This window comes from Danio rerio, chromosome 17 (assembly GCF_049306965.1).
Source record: "Danio rerio strain Tuebingen ecotype United States chromosome 17, GRCz12tu, whole genome shotgun sequence".
Classification (NCBI taxonomy): domain Eukaryota; kingdom Metazoa; phylum Chordata; class Actinopteri; order Cypriniformes; family Danionidae; genus Danio; species Danio rerio.
In genome coordinates, this window is record NC_133192.1 from 5,870,001 (window position 1) to 5,890,251 (window position 20,251).

The 20,251-nt window shown below is 38.5% G+C and overlaps 1 protein-coding gene across 5 annotated transcripts in view; it reads left to right on the forward strand.

Moving 5' to 3' along the window:
- The window catches only part of LOC100334314 (kelch-like protein 29), a 380,138-nt gene that overhangs the window by 270,595 nt on the left and 89,292 nt on the right, over positions 1–20,251 (forward strand). For 4 of the 5 annotated variants that reach the window (XM_073928104.1, XM_073928106.1, XM_073928105.1 and 1 more), the window contains one exon: positions 8,005–8,203. In XM_073928104.1, the coding sequence (XP_073784205.1) occupies positions 8,005–8,203 (199 nt within the window). Of the gene's footprint in view, positions 1–8,004; positions 12,155–12,262; positions 13,350–20,251 lie in introns of those variants that run through there. The other variant, XR_012393198.1, reaches the window with a different exon arrangement.

Below are 20,251 nucleotides of genomic sequence, written 5' to 3' on the forward strand. Positions count from 1 at the left end.
GTTTGTCGCGAGGGGCATGAATGAATTCCCTGAATGAAAGAGCCAAACTGCAGTTAAAGTCCACCATTTAATAATTTGGCAAATAATTCGACTACAAATGTCCAAGTAAACACCATCACTTGTGTGTGTGTGTGTGTGTGTGTGTTTTGACTCTGAAACTCAGCGCGTGCCCAAATAGACACTCCCACACCATCCCCCTTTAGTTCCTCCGACACTCCCCCCTAAACAGAGCTGGACACGCCCACTTTTCTGACTTTTTCCAAAGTAGAGGTGTGAAAACACCCTGCTGAAATAAGGGGGTTTCATGGCCTTTTATTGTTTTGCATGTAAAATCTGTAGTGTTTCAGATCATCAAGCAAATTAAGATATTAGTCAAAGATAACACAATTTAATCATGCAGTTTTGAAATTAAGGTTTTTATCATTGAGGAAAAACTAAATCCAAAACAGCATAGCCCTGTGTGAAAAAGTATTGGCATCCCCTGTTAAAACAAAAACTAACTCTGGGTTATCACACCTACATTCAATTTCTCAAACCACCCCCAGGACTGATTACTGCCACACCTGTTCGCAATAAAAAAAAATCACTTAAATAGGACCTGCGTGATGGTAAAGTAGACCAAAAGATTATCAAAAGCAAGACATCATGCTGAGAGTCAAAGAAATGCATAAAAACATGAGAAAGAAAATAATTGAGATCTTCCAATCTGGATATGGTTATAAAGCCATTTCTAAAGTGTTGGGACTGCAGCGTACTACAGCGAGAACCATTATGTGAGGTTTATTTATAAACTAATTTCGAGAGGAGCACGTGCTTATGATTGATAGCACCTGGTCCACATTAGCTAACACTGATTTACCAATCAGACGACTCCTAAACCACTATAAATAACCAGAGTATCTTACTTTAGCCCTCTTCGTCTTGAAGAATCCCCCCTTCCACCCCAACTCTTCCCATTTCCTAGTCAGGGCAGAACGGAGGCCTAGTGGTTAGCACCACGGCCGCACAGCTAGAATGTCACCGGCTTGGACACTTCCTGGCTAGGTAAGCATTTCTGTGCGGAGTTTGCATGTTCTCCTCGTGTTTGCGTGGGTTTTCACCGGGCTCTCCGGTTTCCACAGACCAAAAACATGTAACATAAGCAAATTGACAAATCTAAATTGACAGCATAGACACTTCACAGCATCAATCTACTTCCAACATTATCTAGCAGGGGAGTTTTCGAGACCTACCTGAACTCGGACTTCCCTCTTGCCCTGCAAATGGGAGAGAGCCCCGGGCTCGAGGATCTCACGAGTTCAGGGCTCTCTCCCGGGACAGCATGCCAAACTAGCTTCATAATCAATCATCAGCTAAGGGCGAACTCTTGAACTACAATTGGCAAAAAAACATGGAACAGTGGAGAACCTTCCCAGGAGTGTCCACCTGATCAAAAATACCCCAAAAATGTAGCAGCAACTCATGCAAGAGGTCAGAAAAGACATCTAATAAACTGCAGGCCTCACTTGCCTCAGTTAAGATGAGTGTTCATTACTTCACCAAAATAAAGAGACAGGGCAAAAATGGTTCCAAGATGAATTGGTAAAAAACATGGAACCGTAGAGAACCTTCCCAGGATTATCCAGCTGATCAAAATAGCCCAAGAGCACAGCTGCAACTCATACAAGAGGTTAGAAAAGACTCCCCCAACAACATATAATGAACTGCAGGCCTCACTTACCTTGGTTAAGATGAGTGTTCATGACTTCACCATAAGAAAGAGACTGGGCGATTTCAAGATGAAATGGCAAAATACATGAAACAGTAGAGAATCTCTCCAGGAGTGGCTAGCTGATCAATATTACCCCAAGAGCACAGCTGCAACTCATGCAAGAGGTCCAAAAAGACACCCCAATAACATCTAATGAACTGCAGGCTTCACTTGCCTCAGTTAGGGTGAGTGTTCATGACTTCACCATAAGAAAGCGATTGGAAAATAAAATGATTTCAAGACGATTTCTTGGTAATTCAAAAAACAATTTTTTTTTATTTTTATAAAATTTGCATTTCAGTTTTATTTTCAATTTTTATTCCAAATATCGTGATACATATCGAATCGTAAACATTACATCGTGATACACATTGTATCGTGAGCTGAGTGTATCGTTACACCCCTAGGGCCCTATCATACACCCGGCGCAATGTGGCGCAAGGCGCGGCTCAATACTTGTTTGGTAGTTTCAGCTTGGCGCAAGAGTCGTTTTGAGGCGTTGCGCTACGCTGTTTAAATAGCAAAAGCATTAGCACTCATATGTGCTCCCATAGGTGTTCTGGTCTAAAAAGGAAGGCGTTTTGAGGCGCACGGCTGGCGCGTTGCTATTTTGAGAAACTAAAATAGATTTTTCATTAGACCAAAACAAACCCGGTCTAAACTATGGCGCAGAGTTGCACCTCGCTTACACACTGCTTAATAAACACAAGAGAGCAATAGCCAAATATCTTTACATGTGAAAAATTTTTAATATTAAGGATATATATAGGATATAATAAGAATAGATATAGGATATAAATATAAAGGATTAAAATATTACAAAACATATTTTCTAGCCTACATAATGTGTTTTAGGATATAACTCAGGTTTTTGAACATACTGCGTTAATATTGTTCATTTATTGGTTTGCTGGAAATTAGAACTGAATTTAGAAATAGTTTTGAAACGAATATTTGCGCTTAACAAACAAAATTATTTATTTATAGGCTAATTGATGTCTGTGCGTAAAGGTTTCCCTATCCAAGAGCGAAAGTGAAAGTAGTTCCATTATCTCTCATTCTCACGCAGTAGATGCTCTGTTTAACAGTTTTCTGTTAAAAAACTGTTAACTGTTTGCTTGTGAAATGCTCAGTTTTTCCACTTACACTTACTTTACGTCCTGTAAATAGCGAATGCGCTCTTGGCGCGACGCAGCTGGCTCTTAAAGGTAATGGGAGATGAGACTCTAATTGGTTTATTCTCAAAACACACCTATAACTCACTAAGAAAATAAACTCAACCCTTTTAGACCATGCGCCACGGCGCAAAGTGGATTTTCCCATCCGTAAATTAACAAAAACGCGTTCTGACACGCCCTGAAAGCGTTTGCGCCCTGCGTTTTGCGCTCTCCGCATGGACCGTCAAAATAGAGCCCTTAGTGTTTTTATTTTATTGGTTGTATTGTGCTGTTATTAGTTGCGTTTTGCTGTTATTGGTTGTGTGGTTTGCTCTTATTGTTTGTGTTTTGATCTTATTGGTTGTGTTTGGCTGTTATTGGTTGTATGCTTTGTTCTTATCGACTATGTTTTGCTGCTGTTGGTCATGTGTTTTGCTGTTATTGTAAACTATGAATCACACATCCATTGTGCGTTGTTTGCTTCTCATTCTGTTCTTGTGTCTGGTCATGTAAAAAAAAAATAGGATAATTCATGTGTTTTATTCTATCCTCAGTAGCTAAAGCACATAAGATTGTATTGCTTCACAACAGAACAGTAATGTTTGCACTCAAAGCCTCCATGTTTTCTGACCTTGCATTTCCATCTTCATAGCCTTCCGCAGGTCAGCCGCTGAAGCGCTGCGTTTAGTGATTCATCCATCAGTGTATTTCAGAGTCTTCATCTGGTATTCAGCGTGCCGTACTCAGACTCCCTCATGGCATGACATTATTGCGGATCTGCTCAGCCGAGTGGCGAACAGAGCTGCATTTGGATTCCTAGATCATTCAGTCGATAAGCCCTGATTGCCTGAGCACTGGAGAAACGCCTGTAATCCCGGGGGATTCCTCCGGCCTCCAGATTGCTCCAAAAGCCTTTTTCAGATACCGTTTTTCATTTATTTGATCCGTCCTCGCACCAAGACTGGTTTTGAATTCCTACCTGAAATGGCAGATTGATAAAGTGTGTGAATGCGGTGCTGCAGATTTTGCCAGTCTCACTGGGGACTTTAGTAAAATGCCACCACTGGTGCTAGTAAATCTTTGACCTTTCATCCGCTCGCTCCTGCATGCAGATTTCAGTGGTTTGCTGGAAGTGCTGGCGAAGCTTTGAAACCTGTGTTTTGCTGTTTTTAGTCTCGCTGGAGATGAAGTGGACAAAAGCAAAGGCATGCTGGGATGTTTACAAAACCCATTGGTGAAGTGTGTTTGCACATCAAGTTGCTGATGCAATCGACAACTTATCTATTAAGCAGCCCTGATAACACATTATATTTATTATCACTCACTCACTTCACTTTGGCTTATTCACTGATTTATCTGTAGTCACCACAGCGGAATGAACTGCCAGTTACTGTACACTGGCATATGTTTAATGTGGTGACTTTTAGCTGGCTCTTAAGCAGAATAGCATGTTGATGGATTTTACAGTATGTTTTATTGTTGTAATGTTATTTTACTTGTATTTACTTTTATAATGTAGTATCTCAGTGTACCTGTTTCCAGGAGTATTATAACCTGTACTTCACATCAAGGACCACAATGGAAATAAGGGTTTACTCGCACTAGGCTATCTGAGCTGTGCCCTTGTTTATTTCTCCCCCATTTCCTGGTTCGTTTGACTGGTTTGTGAGTGCTCGGAATCGTGCCAGGGTGGGGTTTAGTAGGCCAGCCCTGGCCCGTTTGAAAGAGGTGTGCCAATTCGGTTGGGCTGTAGTGCGGTATGCTTGAACCGTGAGTGCAGTGTGCGCCCAAGTGCAAAACCAAAGACGCGACATCACTTTTAAAGGATGGAAGAAAGAACGAACAAACTGAACAAAAGAACGGAAAAAAAACGAAAGAAAGAAAGAAAAAAAGAAAGAAAGAAAGAAAGAAAGAAAGAAAGAAAGAAAGAAAGAACACAACAGAACAAGCAAACAAATGAAAGAAAAAAAAGAAAAAACTGAAGAAACGAATGAATGAGCGAAAGAAATAAAAAACGGATGAACAAATGATTGAACAAACAAACAACAGAAAGAAAAAAGAAAAAAAAAGGATGAATGAAAAAACAAACAACAGAAAGAACTAATAAACGAACAAGCAAACGAAACAAAAAAACAAACGAATAAACAAACGAACGAGTAAACAACAAAACAAACAAACAAATAAACGAACGAAAGGATGAACAAACTGATTAATGAATGAATGAACAAACAGAACAAAATAAAAAAGAACAAACAATCAACATAACAAACAAACGAAAAAATGAAAGAAAGAACAAACGGATGAAAGAACAAACAAACAACAGAATGAAAGAAAAAAAGAACGACTAAACAAACAAAAGAACGAAGAAAAGAATGAAAGAAAAAAAGGAACAAAGAACAACAGAAAAAAGAAAGAAAGAACAAACAAACGAATGAACAAACAAACAAACAAACAAGCATTAGAACAAATGAACAAAAGAAAGAAACACAAACAAATGAACAAGAAAACAACAGAACAAAAGAAAGAGAGAACAAATAAACAAACAAAAGAACGAACAAATATACAGTAGAATGAAAAAAAGAACAAAAGAGAGAAAAGAAAGAAAGAAAGAAAGAAAGAAAGAAAGAAAGAAAGAAAGAAAGAAAGAAAGAAGAAGAAATTAAGAAAACTAATGAACAAACAAACAAACAACAGAAAGAAAAAAGAAAGAGAGAAAAAAAGAAGGAAGGAAGAAAAGAAAAGAAGGAAAGAAAGAAAGAAAGAAAGAAAGAAAGAAAGAAAGAAAGAAAGAAAGAAAGAAAGAAAGAAAGAAAGAAAGAAAGAAAGAAAGAAGAAATTAAGAAAACTAATGAACAAGCAAACAAACAACAGAAAGAAAAAAGAAAGAGAGAAAAAAGAAGGAAGGAAGGAAGGAAGGAAGGAAGGAAGAAAGGAAGAAAGGAAGAAAGAAAGAAAGAAAGAAAGAAAGAAAGAAAAAGAAATTAAGAAAACTAATGAACAAACAAACAAACAACAGAAAGAAAGAAAATTCAGCAATTCAGCCCTGGGAGTACACTGACTCTTGAACCCCCAGTGATGGGAAACACACTCTTTCATTCACACACACTATGGCCAGTCTAGTTTATCCAACTGACCTATACCACATGTCCTTGGACTGCAGGAAACCGATACAAACAAACCACGGGGAGAACTTGCAAAGCCCACACAGAAATGCCAACTGGCCCAGCTGGGACTTGAACCAGCAACCTTCTTGCTGTGACAAACCACTAAGCCATCATGCCAACCCATATTTATAATGTACCAGTGATGAGCAGTATTATAAATGAATATAGCTGTAAGCAGCAATTATCCAGCTTCCAGAGGTTTATGGTCAATTGGTGTTTTTGTTAACGCCTAATATTTAATCTTTGGTAAAAAAAAAATTAAAAATTAATACCTGTAATTAATTCCAAGCTATTGGTGCTGCATTTTGCTTGCATTTTGTGTTATTGGTTGTTTGATTTACTGTTATGCACTGGACAAGAGCACAGGCACTCTGGGATTGTTCACTATGGAAACCGTTGGTGTTTGTAAGGATCACCTGCACGTCAAGCTGTTCAAACAGCCGCTTATCAAATAAATAAAACTGAGCAGCTCTGATAACATTGGTGTGATCTGACTCTGGCTGTTGACCTTGTGCTTTATGTGGCTTTAACAGATCAACCAGACTTAGTAAATATATATAGCTACAAGTCCAACTGGACATGTTTCCTTGTTCACTGATTTGTTCTGTCTTTTAGTCGTTCATTGGAAAATACTCATGTGTAATTATCTATGGTGACGCAGTGGCACAGTAGGTAGTGCTGTTGCCTCACAGCAAGAAGGTCGCTGGTTCAAGCCTCAGCTGGGTCAGTTGGTGTTTCTGTGTGGAGTTTGCATGTTCTCCCTGCGATGGCGTGGGTTTCCTCCGGGTGCTAGGGTTTCCCCCACAGTCCAAAGACATGCGGTACAGGTGAATTATGTAGGCTAAATTGGCCGTAGTGTATGAGTGTGTGTGTGTATGTTTCCCAGAGATGGGTTGCGGCTGGAAGGGCATCCGCTGCGTAAAAACTTGCTGGATAAGTTGGAGGTTCATTCCGCTGTGGCGACCCCGGATGCCCTCATATCTCTGGGGGCCCCCAAAATACTTGGGCCCTTAGAATCATCCTTAAATAAAATAAATTAGTAATAATGATAATAATATTTGTTAATATATATGCTTAAATGTCTTTTGAAAATAAAATGCACTTTCAGTCTCTAGAAAAGCGCTATATAAATGGAATTGTTGAAGAATTGTTGATGTTATTATTATTATTATTATTATTATTATTATTATTATTATTATTATTATTATTATTATTATCATTATTTTGGCTGATCGCTGCACACAAAACAATAATCATCAGCCAATGACAGTGATTGTAATTGGACAAAAGTGACTTCCTGTATGTGTGCGTGTTTAGTTTATTCAAGTCAATTCAATTCAAAGCTTTCTTCAAAATATCTTATTTTGTGTTCAACACAAAACTCATAAAGGTTTACAACACTTTTCATTTTCAGTCTTCATTTTGTTCGTGAAGTATCCCTTTAAGATGTCGGGCCATCAGTACTGGTGTTTTTAGCACCGTGACAGGGTTTCTGCAGGTTTCACCAAGTCAAATTTAAGACTTTTTAAAACCATGAAGAATGAAATTTCAGCCTCATATAGGGTTAACGCTAAGGATTGTCTTAATAGACTAGGAGAAAAAAATGTACTTGCCCCAATTAGTTATTTCTTAGCCACATTCTTTAATTAATGTGTCAAAACAAGCAGACTCTAGTTGTTTACATGCATTTTTTTCAGCACCACAAATGTATGCAAAACATGCATAATGGAGATGTATTGTTGGTGATTGGATGTGTGTTGGATGGATTGGGTAGCTTTACATAAAGGAAAATTAAGACTCCTTTAAAACGATTTCAGACCTACAAGACAGTATTTCAGTCAATTTAAGACTTTTTTGTTTTTGAAATTGAAGACATTTTAAGACTTTTTAAGATATAAATATATAACAATTGTGTTTTTCTTGTGTTTTCCAGCATGTTTCGGAGCTGTTGGCGGTGGTTCGGCTACCGTTCATTCATCCTAGTTACCTTCTGAATGTGGTGGACAACGAGGAGCTAATCAAATCCTCTGAGGCCTGCAGAGACCTGGTGAATGAAGCTAAACGTTACCACATGCTGCCACACGCACGCCAGGAGATGCAGACGCCCAGAACCCGCCCGCGACTTTCTGCCGGTACACAATTTTACATAACACACTCTTTTCAGGATTACTCTAGGACTTGTGCTGATTGGCAAGGTTTCTAAGGGTGCTTTCACATCTGTAGTTCGCTTCATTTGGTCTGGACCAAGGGTAATAAATGATACATTGTAGCATCTTCTGCCGTCTTTGGGTCGTTTTCACACCACACTGCTGGCTTTGGTCTGAACCAGTTGAAACGAACCAAAAAATGCAGTCATCTGACAAAATCCACATCTCTCATTGGCCAGATGTTGTTGAACATATTTCCTAAACTGCTTATTGATTGGTCAGAATTCACGTGCGGGAAAATGCCAGTGAACTCCCGACATGGTCATCTTGCGTAAATATTACCAATGATCCATCAGGTAATGTTTTCCCCCCTCTCTCTCTCTCTCTGTTGGTAAAGCGCTGTCAACAAATATTTTTCCTCTATATCCCATAATGCATAGCGCATCGGCCTATGGCAGCTGGATTAGTCCAAAACGTGCAGTACTTTTTGCGGTTGGACCTGTTTTAGTACGGATCATATTCTCACCACAAACGAACCGCTCCAGGGTTCGTTTGAAAGCGTACCGAGACCACCTCTTCAAGCAGGTCTCGGTACGCTTATTTGGTCCGCTTTTGGTGCGCACTCGAGTTTGATTGCTGCATTCTCACCTGCCCAAACGAACCGCACCAAAAGGGAAAAAAAACTGTAGTGCGATTCAATCGAACTAAATAAGGCAGGTGTGAAAGCACCCTTAGTTCGCGCAACAGAAATAATCATTTACTGTTAACCCATTTAATTTAAGTTTGGTCACACTTTATATTAAGTAGCCTTAATTACTATGTACTTCCATCAAGAGAATAAGGACAATTAATTTACTGTGTGTAATGATGGTGATTGACAACAAGGATTCGGATCCAAAGGCAGTTTTTATTAGAGTTGTCAAGCAGGCAAGGTTCAAGACAGGAAGAGACGGTAGCATACAGGTTATCCAAAGAGGAGTCGGTGAAAGGCGACAAGTAGAGGCAGGTGGCAAAATAAACATAAACAGAAAAACAAACCTAGCCAATTTTACCGATTGACTCGCCAGTCCGCTCACTACCCTAAACCCAGCTGACGGTTTACAAAAGCCATCCAGAAAAAGAAGAGCCCTCGTCTGATTTTTACCTTGTTTTCGGATTTTACCACATTCTCACCCTGTTGTTCATTTGTTCGTTTTATTTTTTGGATTCTGTTTTTGTCTCACCTGATTTCTGGAACCGCTCTTCCCCGGACTCGAACCTGGTCATCGTCATTGTCGCAGTCAACTCCTCTCTGCGTCTCAATTCCGCCGACGTACACGACAAGCTAACTGGTTGCGGCGGGAAAGCCCTCCACATGGAGGTAAGCGGTCAGCCAGTAAGCGCCAAAAGGAACGGCGTCATACCACCCCGTAGCGTTCATTAAAAAAAACGAAATGCAGCCATACGTACCTCCGTCTACATAATTCACGGCCTCCAGAAATATCCAAGGGAATACGTTTTTAGAATGAGCCTGTGTCGGAGTTGTGTGTATGTAGTCCATGTAATCAGTCCTGAACAGCTTCAGTTGTGTGTTTCATCAAGAGATGACCTGAAACAGGTGTGTAACTGCGGGACATGATGGGATATGTAGTTCGGGTAAATGACAGGTTGAGTGTTCACGAGGACTACATCGCTGATATTCACAACACTGTATTCATATAGTATTTCACAGCACTTCTGGTACTCTTGAAGTGGGATACAGGTCAAATTAGGTACAGGCAGGGCAGGCACATCGATAGAGGTGACCTAGGCAGGGCAGCCGCCTAGGATGGCAGAGTAGTCAGGGCGGCGTCCTCTGCCCCAACCATGGTCTTCACTTTCGTCCTCAACATCACCACCCACCCATGCCCCCAGCCCCCTGCAATTAACCCCCCCCCCCAACCCCTGCTCTTTACTTCCATTTATGACAAACCCCCTTCTCTCCGCTCTTCATTTTCGCGAGGATGGCATGAACCAAGTGGGGGCGGCATGATCAATGTTTAATTAGAGCGCTAGTTCAGCTTGCTCAGGCCCTGGGTACAGGTCTGGGATGTAGGTTTAAGATTGGTTTAAGGTAAGATATGGACCAGCAGTGCAATTTCAAATGTAATACAGAAAATTATTACTAGCAGATCCTTTTTAAAATAGGAGTTCAATATAAAAACATGTATGTACATAATGACGAACACTATCTCACGGGAATGAAACATTCATTCGTATGATTTTGTACGATCTTATTCATGCAACAATTTGGCATGATTTGCTCATCTCCTAATGACGGTCAGGTTTCATTTTCGACCTCTGTGTAAATTTTTGTATGACCAAACTCGTACAAATTAGCCACTAAATGGGCAAAACGTAAAATAGCTACGTTTTCTTGTGAGATCAGGCTGTAATAACTGCATTGTATTAAATTTTTAATTAAAATGTAAGCACACACCTTAAGTTTTTATGATATTTTGAGAATATAGATTGTACTCCTTGAGCACGGGCCATACTAAACTGATGAGAAAACCAACTGTGTTTGGGTCTGGATTAAAAAGCTGGATGTAAACGCACCAATAGAAAACCGTGACTTGTGATGCGCACATGGTGTTGCTAGGATTTAGAGGGGGTTGCAGGGTGTTTCAATGCAATTAGGGTATACAGGATGGTTTCTTGTGTGATGCTATATGATTGCTTGGATATTTCTATGCAGTCAAATTATAAAAATAAAAATAAAAATAGCATTTTAACTAAAAACATATAAATTAAGACTGTAAAAACAACACTCCAAATTGTAAACAAAGCCGTGTTTGGTAGCCTTTTCACAGTAATTGTCACTGTCTACGAAGAGATTCACTCGTAAAAATGTGTCTGATAATCGCTTACAAATATTTAAGGCGACAAAATCACAGTCGGCTTCTTTGTGTTTCCTCTTGACATTCATTGTTCGCTTACTTTTGTGACTTTAGTTTTATTCCTTGCTCTTTGATTTATAGCTGAAGAGCCAATCAGAATGCTCTCTTTGCCAATGACCGATGCTGATTTACGTGCTGAATCAGGCCAACTCAATCTGATGTTAACTTTGTGAGAGTCGATGTATGGAATGCACTAATAAAATCCTAGCTCGACAGATGCTCAACGGCGTCTGCTCAGTGGCTGACCGTCATTTTAGTGTGTCCTGAACTTTAGACTACATTAAAACACAAACGTCATGACTTCTTTTTTATTATGTCGGTTAAATGAAGCAGTTGAGTCCTGAGGTCAGAACGCCTCCAAAACTACAATCAGCACAAATTGTTTGGAAGGATTTCAAGAAAAAAACTAAACAGCAACAATAAAAGCATCTACTCTCATCTAAAAACAAAGTCAAGTGAAAGACCAAGAGGTTGAACAATAAAGACTTGTTTTTCATAGCCGTCTTTGCTTAAAGTGGTGGTCCACTACGATGTCATATAGTATGTTAAACTTTTGCTGATGTGTAATGTAGCTGTGGGAACATAAACAACATCTCTGAATGTGATATTCTCAAAGTGCAATGCAAAAGGAGCGATTGGCTTTTACAGAGTTAGCTTAGCCAAACCTATAGCAAACTAAGTTTGCCTGAGGTGCTGTAATGTTATAGCAGAGAAAGCTAAAATGGAGTCCAAACACTGCTATTTCCACAGAGCTTCTTCTGTTTCTGTATTTGTTCTAAAAGACACAACACGAAGAGAGAAGTGCTTACAATCTAATTTGCATTATATTCCAGAGAATTATAATAAGTATATAGCTAGTGTTTTAAAAGGGCGGTGTGAAATAAGCATACAGGGGTGGTGGGTTTGGGGGGGTCTGGAATTAGGTAAAAAATAGGTTTCTTAAAAGGCCATGAAACACCCCCCCATCCCCGTTTCAGCAGGATGTTTTCACACCTCTAGTTTGGAAAAAGTCAGGAAAGTGGTTGTGTCTAGCTTTGTTAGGGTGGGAGTGTAGGGGGAGGAAAAATGGGCAGGGTTTGAATAAAAATGGGAGTAGAATAAAAAATGGTCGCCCTTTTGACCTTAGTCATTTTGACTAAGGTCTGTCTGTAAACACTGAAAGAGTACTGCTGACCATACCAACTATAACTTTGCCATCTGAACGAACAAAGAAAGGGCGCTGATCGCAAACACTTACCAAATCTGTAGACAGGAGAATCAGCACATACTGGAGCTGCGTCTTTTTTTAAAGGAGACGAGCAGCAAATCCGGATCTCACCATAGATGAGAAATGCTCTCGAGTAAAAAATGTTCCATACAAATGCATTTCTGCCGTGTGTCGCGTCTACGGATCCACGCATGAGTCTAGCAGCGTCCCATAGAGAGAAAATGAAAACAAAACCTTCACATTATTAAAGCAATACTGGCTACCCGTATCTCCAAACAATTCTTATTCTTTTCCCACAACTTTTGGCAACACGACATGTTGTCTCTCTGCCGTCTGAACACTGTTTCAGATACAGTCTAAGACAGCTAGCATGCATATTAATTAAGTTGCAGCGCATAAATAATGGAGTGCGCTGATTGATTTGAACCAAGCCTTACTCATGAATGAATGCAGCGCACTCAGAGATGTAATACGGGACGCCTTGGTAATGACGTCCAGTCTACACGCTGGAATACACGTTAAGATCTCATGACCGTGACGCAGCTTCAAAAATTACTTTCAAACCGGAAGTACGAATTTGCTCGAAATAATGCAAAAACAACCAATTTTCACTTTTTTTGTGAAATATAGGTGTCCTAATAGTGTTTTTAGCAGTGTGGGACACGTATAAAACTGTCAACAGCTCAAAAAATGTGTTTTGGTGTTTCGTAAATTTCAGATGTTCTATATTCAAGGTATGAAATTCAAATAAGAAATTCAAATTCAAGTTAAGAAATTCAACTTCAAAACATTTTTTAACGTAATATAAAAATTCAGATTCATTAAATTACTATTGTCAATAATTCAAATCAACACAATTCAAATTCAGATTGTTTTGGCATATTATTATCTCGTTAGGCAGGTTAGGGTAGATAGGCAAGTCATTGTATATCAATGGTTTGTTCTGTAGACAATCAAGTAAAAATATTGCTTAAGGGGACTAATAATATTGACTTTAAAATGTTTTTTTTTTTTTTAATTAAAAAACTGCTTATATTCTTGCCGAAATAAAACAAATAAGACTTTCTCCAGAAGAAAAAAATATTATAGGAAATACTGTGAAAAATCCCTGAATCTGTTAAACATTATTTAGGAAATATTTGAAAATTTGCAGGAGAGCGAATAATGTTCACTTTAACTATACAAACATGCTGTTGATTTCTGAGCAGGTTTCTTAGACAAATCGTCACCTTGGATTTATAAGGTTGTATCTGCGTTCTGAATGATTTTGAGATATTGAGCTTCAAAGTTTTTGTATTCCATATAGCAAACAGTATGTGTGTAACATTTGTTTTTTTAAATAAACGTCTTAAAATGTAAACTTATAAATAAATTTAAAAAAAACATCCCATAATGTAAATAAGTTGTCATTTAATAGGAATATGATATTCTAATATAAAAATATTGGATTATTTTGCTAGTTTTAAAGAAAAACTCACTTAATGTGGACTCATTATTTCTGAAAATGATTTTGCATGTCTAGAAAATGCTTCTTGATTTAAGAATTGTTATATTTTGACCAGAAACAAAACTAAAGCTTAAAAAAAAACATTTTTTTTAGTGTGTGGATTTGTAAGTATTTAAATAATTTTGTTGTTCTTATTTTTTTTTATCAGAGATATATCTCGTTGTTTACGCAAAAGAGGTTTTTATGCTCCACAATGAGAGATATATTCACAATACAGCACACAGAAGGATGATGTCTGTTTAGTATAAGCATATCTGATGTGTTTTAATAGTTTTTATTTTGATCATTTAATTGTTTATAATTGTAATTATTTTATATCAAAGATATTAGCATTATCTAACATGTGTAACATAATAAAATTGTGTTATTATAATAAACACCTACTGTAAAATTCTTTATTAAGAAACAATGTAATTTAGTGTAAAAAGGTAATCTAGAGCTTTTTCTTATTTAAAAGGGCCATGTTTTCTGACATTTATATTGATATTTTATATCAAAACAATAATAATCTTTTGACTTCAAACAGTATATTATTATATTTCATATAATCAGATATGTATGTAGCTATGTAGATTCAGTGTTATTCAGTGATAAATATATATATATATATATATATATATATATATATATATATATATATATATATATATATATATATATATATACATATATTATAAATATTTTATAATTTACTTTTACATTTTATAAATTACATATTTATATATAATGTATAATGAATGATTAATAATAATTTAAATATTATACACTTTGTTGTTCATTTTCTTGCATTCACACTTATTTTATTTGTTTGTTTGTTTGTTTGTTTGTTTGTTTGTTTGTTTGTTTGTTTGTTTGTTTGTTTGTTTGTTTGAGATATTAAATGTGTAATTGTTTTAGGGAATCAGGTACTAAAACAAGGAAAAGGCAAAACTGCTGATTAGGGTTGGGCGATGTCGACCAATTTGGCATCGTATGATGACTAATGTTAAACACCGTGATGGACGATGGCATCGTCATCAATTGAAAGGGGTGGGGGGTTAGAGTTTTCTGAAGAGCGAGGAGGGATCCGGGGGTGAGAAGGGTGCACGACTTATTAGAGGGAGGGAGATGCGCGATTTCCTACAGATTATCACTCGTTTGCGGGCATTATGAGTCCTGCAAATGCATAGAGACTCTCAGAGCTTCCGGGAGACTTGGGATGTCTGAATATCACGTTTAACAACTATAGTGAGACGCGAGCCAGCAGTAGGTACATCCTTCATAAACTCTCCGACCTGCGCTGCTCTCTGCCTGGTGTTCAAAGGAGCACATACCAGCGTGTGGATGTGTGTGTGTGTGTGGTCATGTGATGTGCGTTTTCAGCGAATGGAGGTGCTGTTCAGAAATGCTAAGTAAAACTTTGTGGATGTGGATCATTTTTGTTCTAAAATGCCATTTTAACATTAAGACGTACTACTGTAAACAGGGCCTGAGTGTGTATTTTTTGCGAGCGGGTATGCGACGGGGGCGGGGCGATCGATTGCGATTTTTCAGCATCTTGTTGTCTATTGGCCATCGGCGATGCATGATGGCATGGTCTGAGTTTGGTGCTGATTTTAATGTGCTGATTTTAATGTGGACTTAAACAAATCACATTTGTGATGTGACAGAAAAAGGAAAGTCGTTTCTGAGATGACAAACTGATGCTATTTCGATTGCATTTACAGAAAGTCCAGGATCGTGTGTTAAGAAAGTATATGTGCTATTAGTTTTTAATGCACTAAATTTAAAATAATAACACAGAGACAATAAATGTCTCCTGAGATGATCACAGGCAAAAGTATTTATCTTCTTTTTTTAATTCTGGTCTTTAAAAAGTGAACAATGACATTTAATTTTCTTCTGTTGCAGAGGCCTGACCCCTTCTGCCCCAATTCACTGTTTCTTTATATATTTATTATCTGCGGGACAATGTCATGAATTATAATTTGCATGAAAAGATTGTGTTGGGAACTTACAGCTTTTACAAAATAACGAAGCTTGAAGGCTTTTTGTTGTGTGTGTGTGTGTGTGTGTGTGTGCATGCGCGTGCGTGTGTGTGCGTGCGCGGCACTGAATTTGCTCTATTCTTTAAATAGAGGTGCACTTTGGGTATTTTTGTCAAGGCAAACTTTGCTGATAGTGCTTCGGATCATTTCTGTCACTCATTTTTAGCAGGCAGTGTTATCTCCCCAAAATTGTCTCTTTTCTCCTTCTTTTTTTGACTCAACCGGCTATTTTTTTCTGGTTTTTATGTCTGAAACGCTTTCTGTCTACCTCTTTGCCATGTTCCCATTTCCCTTTTCTTTTGTCTTTTCGTGTGTGTGGTTGTGTGATTCCATGTCAAAGTAAACAAATTACAGTATGAAAGGGCCGTGATGTGGCACAAGCAGTCAGCATGGAGGCTTCGTGTGCTGTCGAGAGCAAAACGCATTCATAATTGATCAGAAAACAGCTTCTGTTTGTGGATAATTTCACTGTGAACAAAAAGCGCTCCACTAACTGTACTGTTTTGTTGAACTTGCGTATTGAAAACACACACAGTTCACCACTGCTTCAGTCCAGCAGACTCCAGTAAGACTTGATAGAGCTAAGTGCTAAAACATATTATCGAGTTCAAAGCAAAACATATTAGTAATAATCCTATGCATCTGTTTAAATGTTATCCAAAAAGAGTGTTACATATGTTGCTTACTTATGTACTTACATTATCCCAGATGTTTGGAAGAATTAATCAAATCCAGAGAAGTCGTCTATTTTAATGGAGTGCGTGCTGTGTGTCGATTACTGGTTTTGTTTTCTAGAAAGCAGGGAAACAGCTGAACGGCTTTAATATGTTGTGTGTTTGATAGCACACTCACACTATGCTCTCTGAACCATGCCCAGGCCTGTTTCCCAGATCATTTGAGAAGTGTGAGTGCTCTAAATCAGGCTCAGGCGGGGTTCAGTTGGCCGGCCCTGGCCCAGTTTGAAGAGGTGTGCCAGAGTGCGGTTCACTTGGGCTTTGGCGTGGTACGCTAGTAGTGTGAGAGCAAAACGCACCTGAGCCCGAAACTGAAGATGTGACATGACTTTTAAGGTACTGTTTCATATGGATTTATTAATCATTCTTACTTTCAATGAACACAAACTGTCGTAAATTATTAATGACGCAACCCCCTCACTGCACGACAGCTGCACCTTCAGCAAACCTCCTAATTCCTGCAGCATGAGGACTTTAATTTCTTAATCTTTCATTAAACTTTCATTAAACGTTAATATTTGGTTGATTTTAGGTTGAATGTTCGACATTGATGTCAGCCTGACATTGGGTTCTGATGTCAATCCATTTTTCATTTCCAAACAAAATGCAACGTCTTCATGTTGTTGGGGTAAAACGTCATGTTGACGTCTTGTGTTTGCTGGGTGTTTAAGGCCATTTCAGTCACCATACATTAAACAAGAGTCATCTTCTCATCAGGGACATGCATCTTAACAGTCTCTGGGTCAATGTGTGTAAAGATTTTGAACATCTTCTTGGACACTTTTAATGCTTTCAAGAGGTTTGCTTCAATTATAAATCGCCCATGTCTTGAGGTAGTTCATTATGATGCGATTTACCTTCTATGTCTGATTTGATTGGACTGGAATCACAGAACTGATTTTTCTAATCTCCATGGACGAGAAATAATAAAGTAGTGACTGCAGGCTGAAGGAAAGTAGTGAAGTAAAAATACCGATACAGCATTGAAAATATACTTAAAGGTTCACGAAACCCTCAAGTACTTTTTTTTTTGTTGTTGAGATTTTAACAGATTTGTGTGTTGAGCATCAGTTAAGACAATGTTAGCACCTGTCAGCATTAATTGTGGGAAAAACTGGATAATTTAGAGCTCTTGTCAGATAATTTCAGCTTCCGGGTTTAAAATGATTTTTGGGCCGGGATCAAAATCAGCGACGCAGTGCAAAACTGCAAGTGCAAAGATGACGCATCAGTTTCTCATTATTATTCAAAGCTGAGTTTTCTTATCCTATGAGAAGAGCCGGCTCCTTAATTATTCATGACTGCACTTGCTTTCCGAAGGCAAGGCAGACCTGCCAATGCTAAGTAAAACGGTGTGGATGTGGATCATTTTCGTTCTAAAATGCCATTTTAACATTAAGACGTAATAGTGTAAACAGGGCCTGAGTGTGTATTTTTCGCGAGCGGGTATCGATTGCGATCGATTGCGATTGCGATTGCTCAGCATCTTGTTGTCTATTGGCCATCGGCGATGGATGATGGCATGGTCTGTGTTTGGTGCTGATTTTAATGTGCTGATTTTAACGTGGACTTAAACAAATCACATTTGTGATGTGACAGAAAAAAGAAAGTCATTTCTGAGATGACAAATTGATGCTATTTCGATTGCATTTACAGAAAGTCCAGGATCGTGTGTTAAGAAAGTATATGTGCTATTAGATTATTAAAGACGCAAACCTCTCACTGCACGACAGCTGCACCTTCAGCCAACCTCCTAATTCCTGCAGCACGAGGACTTCATGATTGTTTATGAGCGTCTAAAGTGGCTGATCTGTTTGGCGAAATGTTTGACTGTGTGTGACTACATATCAAACGACTTAAACAATATAACTAAAGCAATCTCCACTGTGCAATGCAAGAGCGCTTCTTACTGAACAGTGCATCATCGATGATGTAAGCGTGCTCAGGCGCGAATGCAATGTGATTGCGGGGCATCTGGGGAGACGGGAGGGGATACAAGCATGCTTCGGCCCGGTTCAAGGCAACTGTACATACTGAAAATCAAACTTAAGTAAAAGTTCCATTACTTACTTAAAAGTGTAGTGCAGGTAGAGTAAAAGTGTTTCAAATATTATTCAAAGTATGAGTAAAAAGTAGCCCTTTCAAAAGTACTCAAGAATAATGTAGTGCATCTAGATATTGCCCTGCAGGCACACAACATCATAAGACGTTAATAATAGGTTACATTTAGGTTGTGATATCAGGTGATATCATCAGGTTTGATGTCCAAAACGACGTCAAATGACGTTGATATTTGGTTGATTTTAGGTTGTGTTAGAAACTGGCTAAAATCCAACGTTGAGCCAACATCTTAAACCAACGTCATACTGATGTCAAATACAGGCATTTATTCGTCAGGTATGGGAACCAAAATCTAACGTCTGATAGACGCAATAATGGTAACATCCAAACAACGTCAAGCTTAAACATAATTAAACGTTGATATTTGGTTGATCTTAGGTTGGACGTTCGACATTGATGTCAGCCTGAGATTGGGTTCTGATGTCAACCCAATTTTCTTTCCCAAACAAAATGTGCTTTTTTTTTTTAAAGATGTTAACAGATGTGTGTATGTTGAGCATCAGATAAGACAATGTTTGCACCTGTAAGCTTTAATTGTGGGAAAAAAACAGATAATTTTGAGCTCTTGTCAGCTAATTTCAGTTTCTGGGTTTAAAATGATTTTTGGGCCGGGATCAAAATCAGCGACGCAGCGCCAAACTGCAAGTGCAAAGATGACGCGTCGGTTTCTCATTATTATTCAAAGCTGAGTTTTCTTATCCTATGAGAAGAGCCGGCTCCTTAATTATTCATGACTGTACTTGCTTTCCCCGAAGGCAAGGCAGACCTGCCAATTCTAAGCTGTGAGACACATTGATGACTGGATGAGACCGCGTCCACGGAACCACGGCACACAGTATTTAGCCATTCATAAAGGCTCATATGTGTTTGCTTCCATGATGCATGGGGTTTGTTGCATGTTTTTCCCTGTGATGCTGTCAGTGCAGATACAGCAAAGTTGTGTGTGTGCTGCAAGCATTTTTTATATGGGAGAGTAGTACGAGAATTGGAGAATGGCGGATGTTGTCTTTAATAGGAGTTCGTTCACATTTAGACACATCGCCGTGCTGCTGTGTTCGCCTAAATCGTCTAGATTACCAACAGGGCTAATGGTTAAAATAGACAGGGCAAGAGACCTGCTGCTCTGAGTCTGCATTCAGACCCGGGGATTGAGGCAGAAGTACTTATTTATAGTGTTTATATGAACACGATTATCTTTATAATAATATAAATTGTGGTTGTGTGTATATGAAATTACTAATAACAAATGTAGCAGGGCATTAAATTACTGTTTATTTCTTTGCATTTTAACTTTGTAAACTATAAAATCATGCATCTCACGGTTTGTGTCTTTTGTGAGCCGACTGACGACAGTTGTTCGCTCTCCTCCCTGGCCACGCCCACTCCTGCTCTTTGCTCATGGAGCTCCACGCCCACTATGATGCATCTTTTGAAAAAATTCTGAGGTAGACCTGAACCGAAAGTGGGGGGTGTCATCGCACTTTAAAGGAAAGTAACATTAAAAAGTAATTTTTAAAAA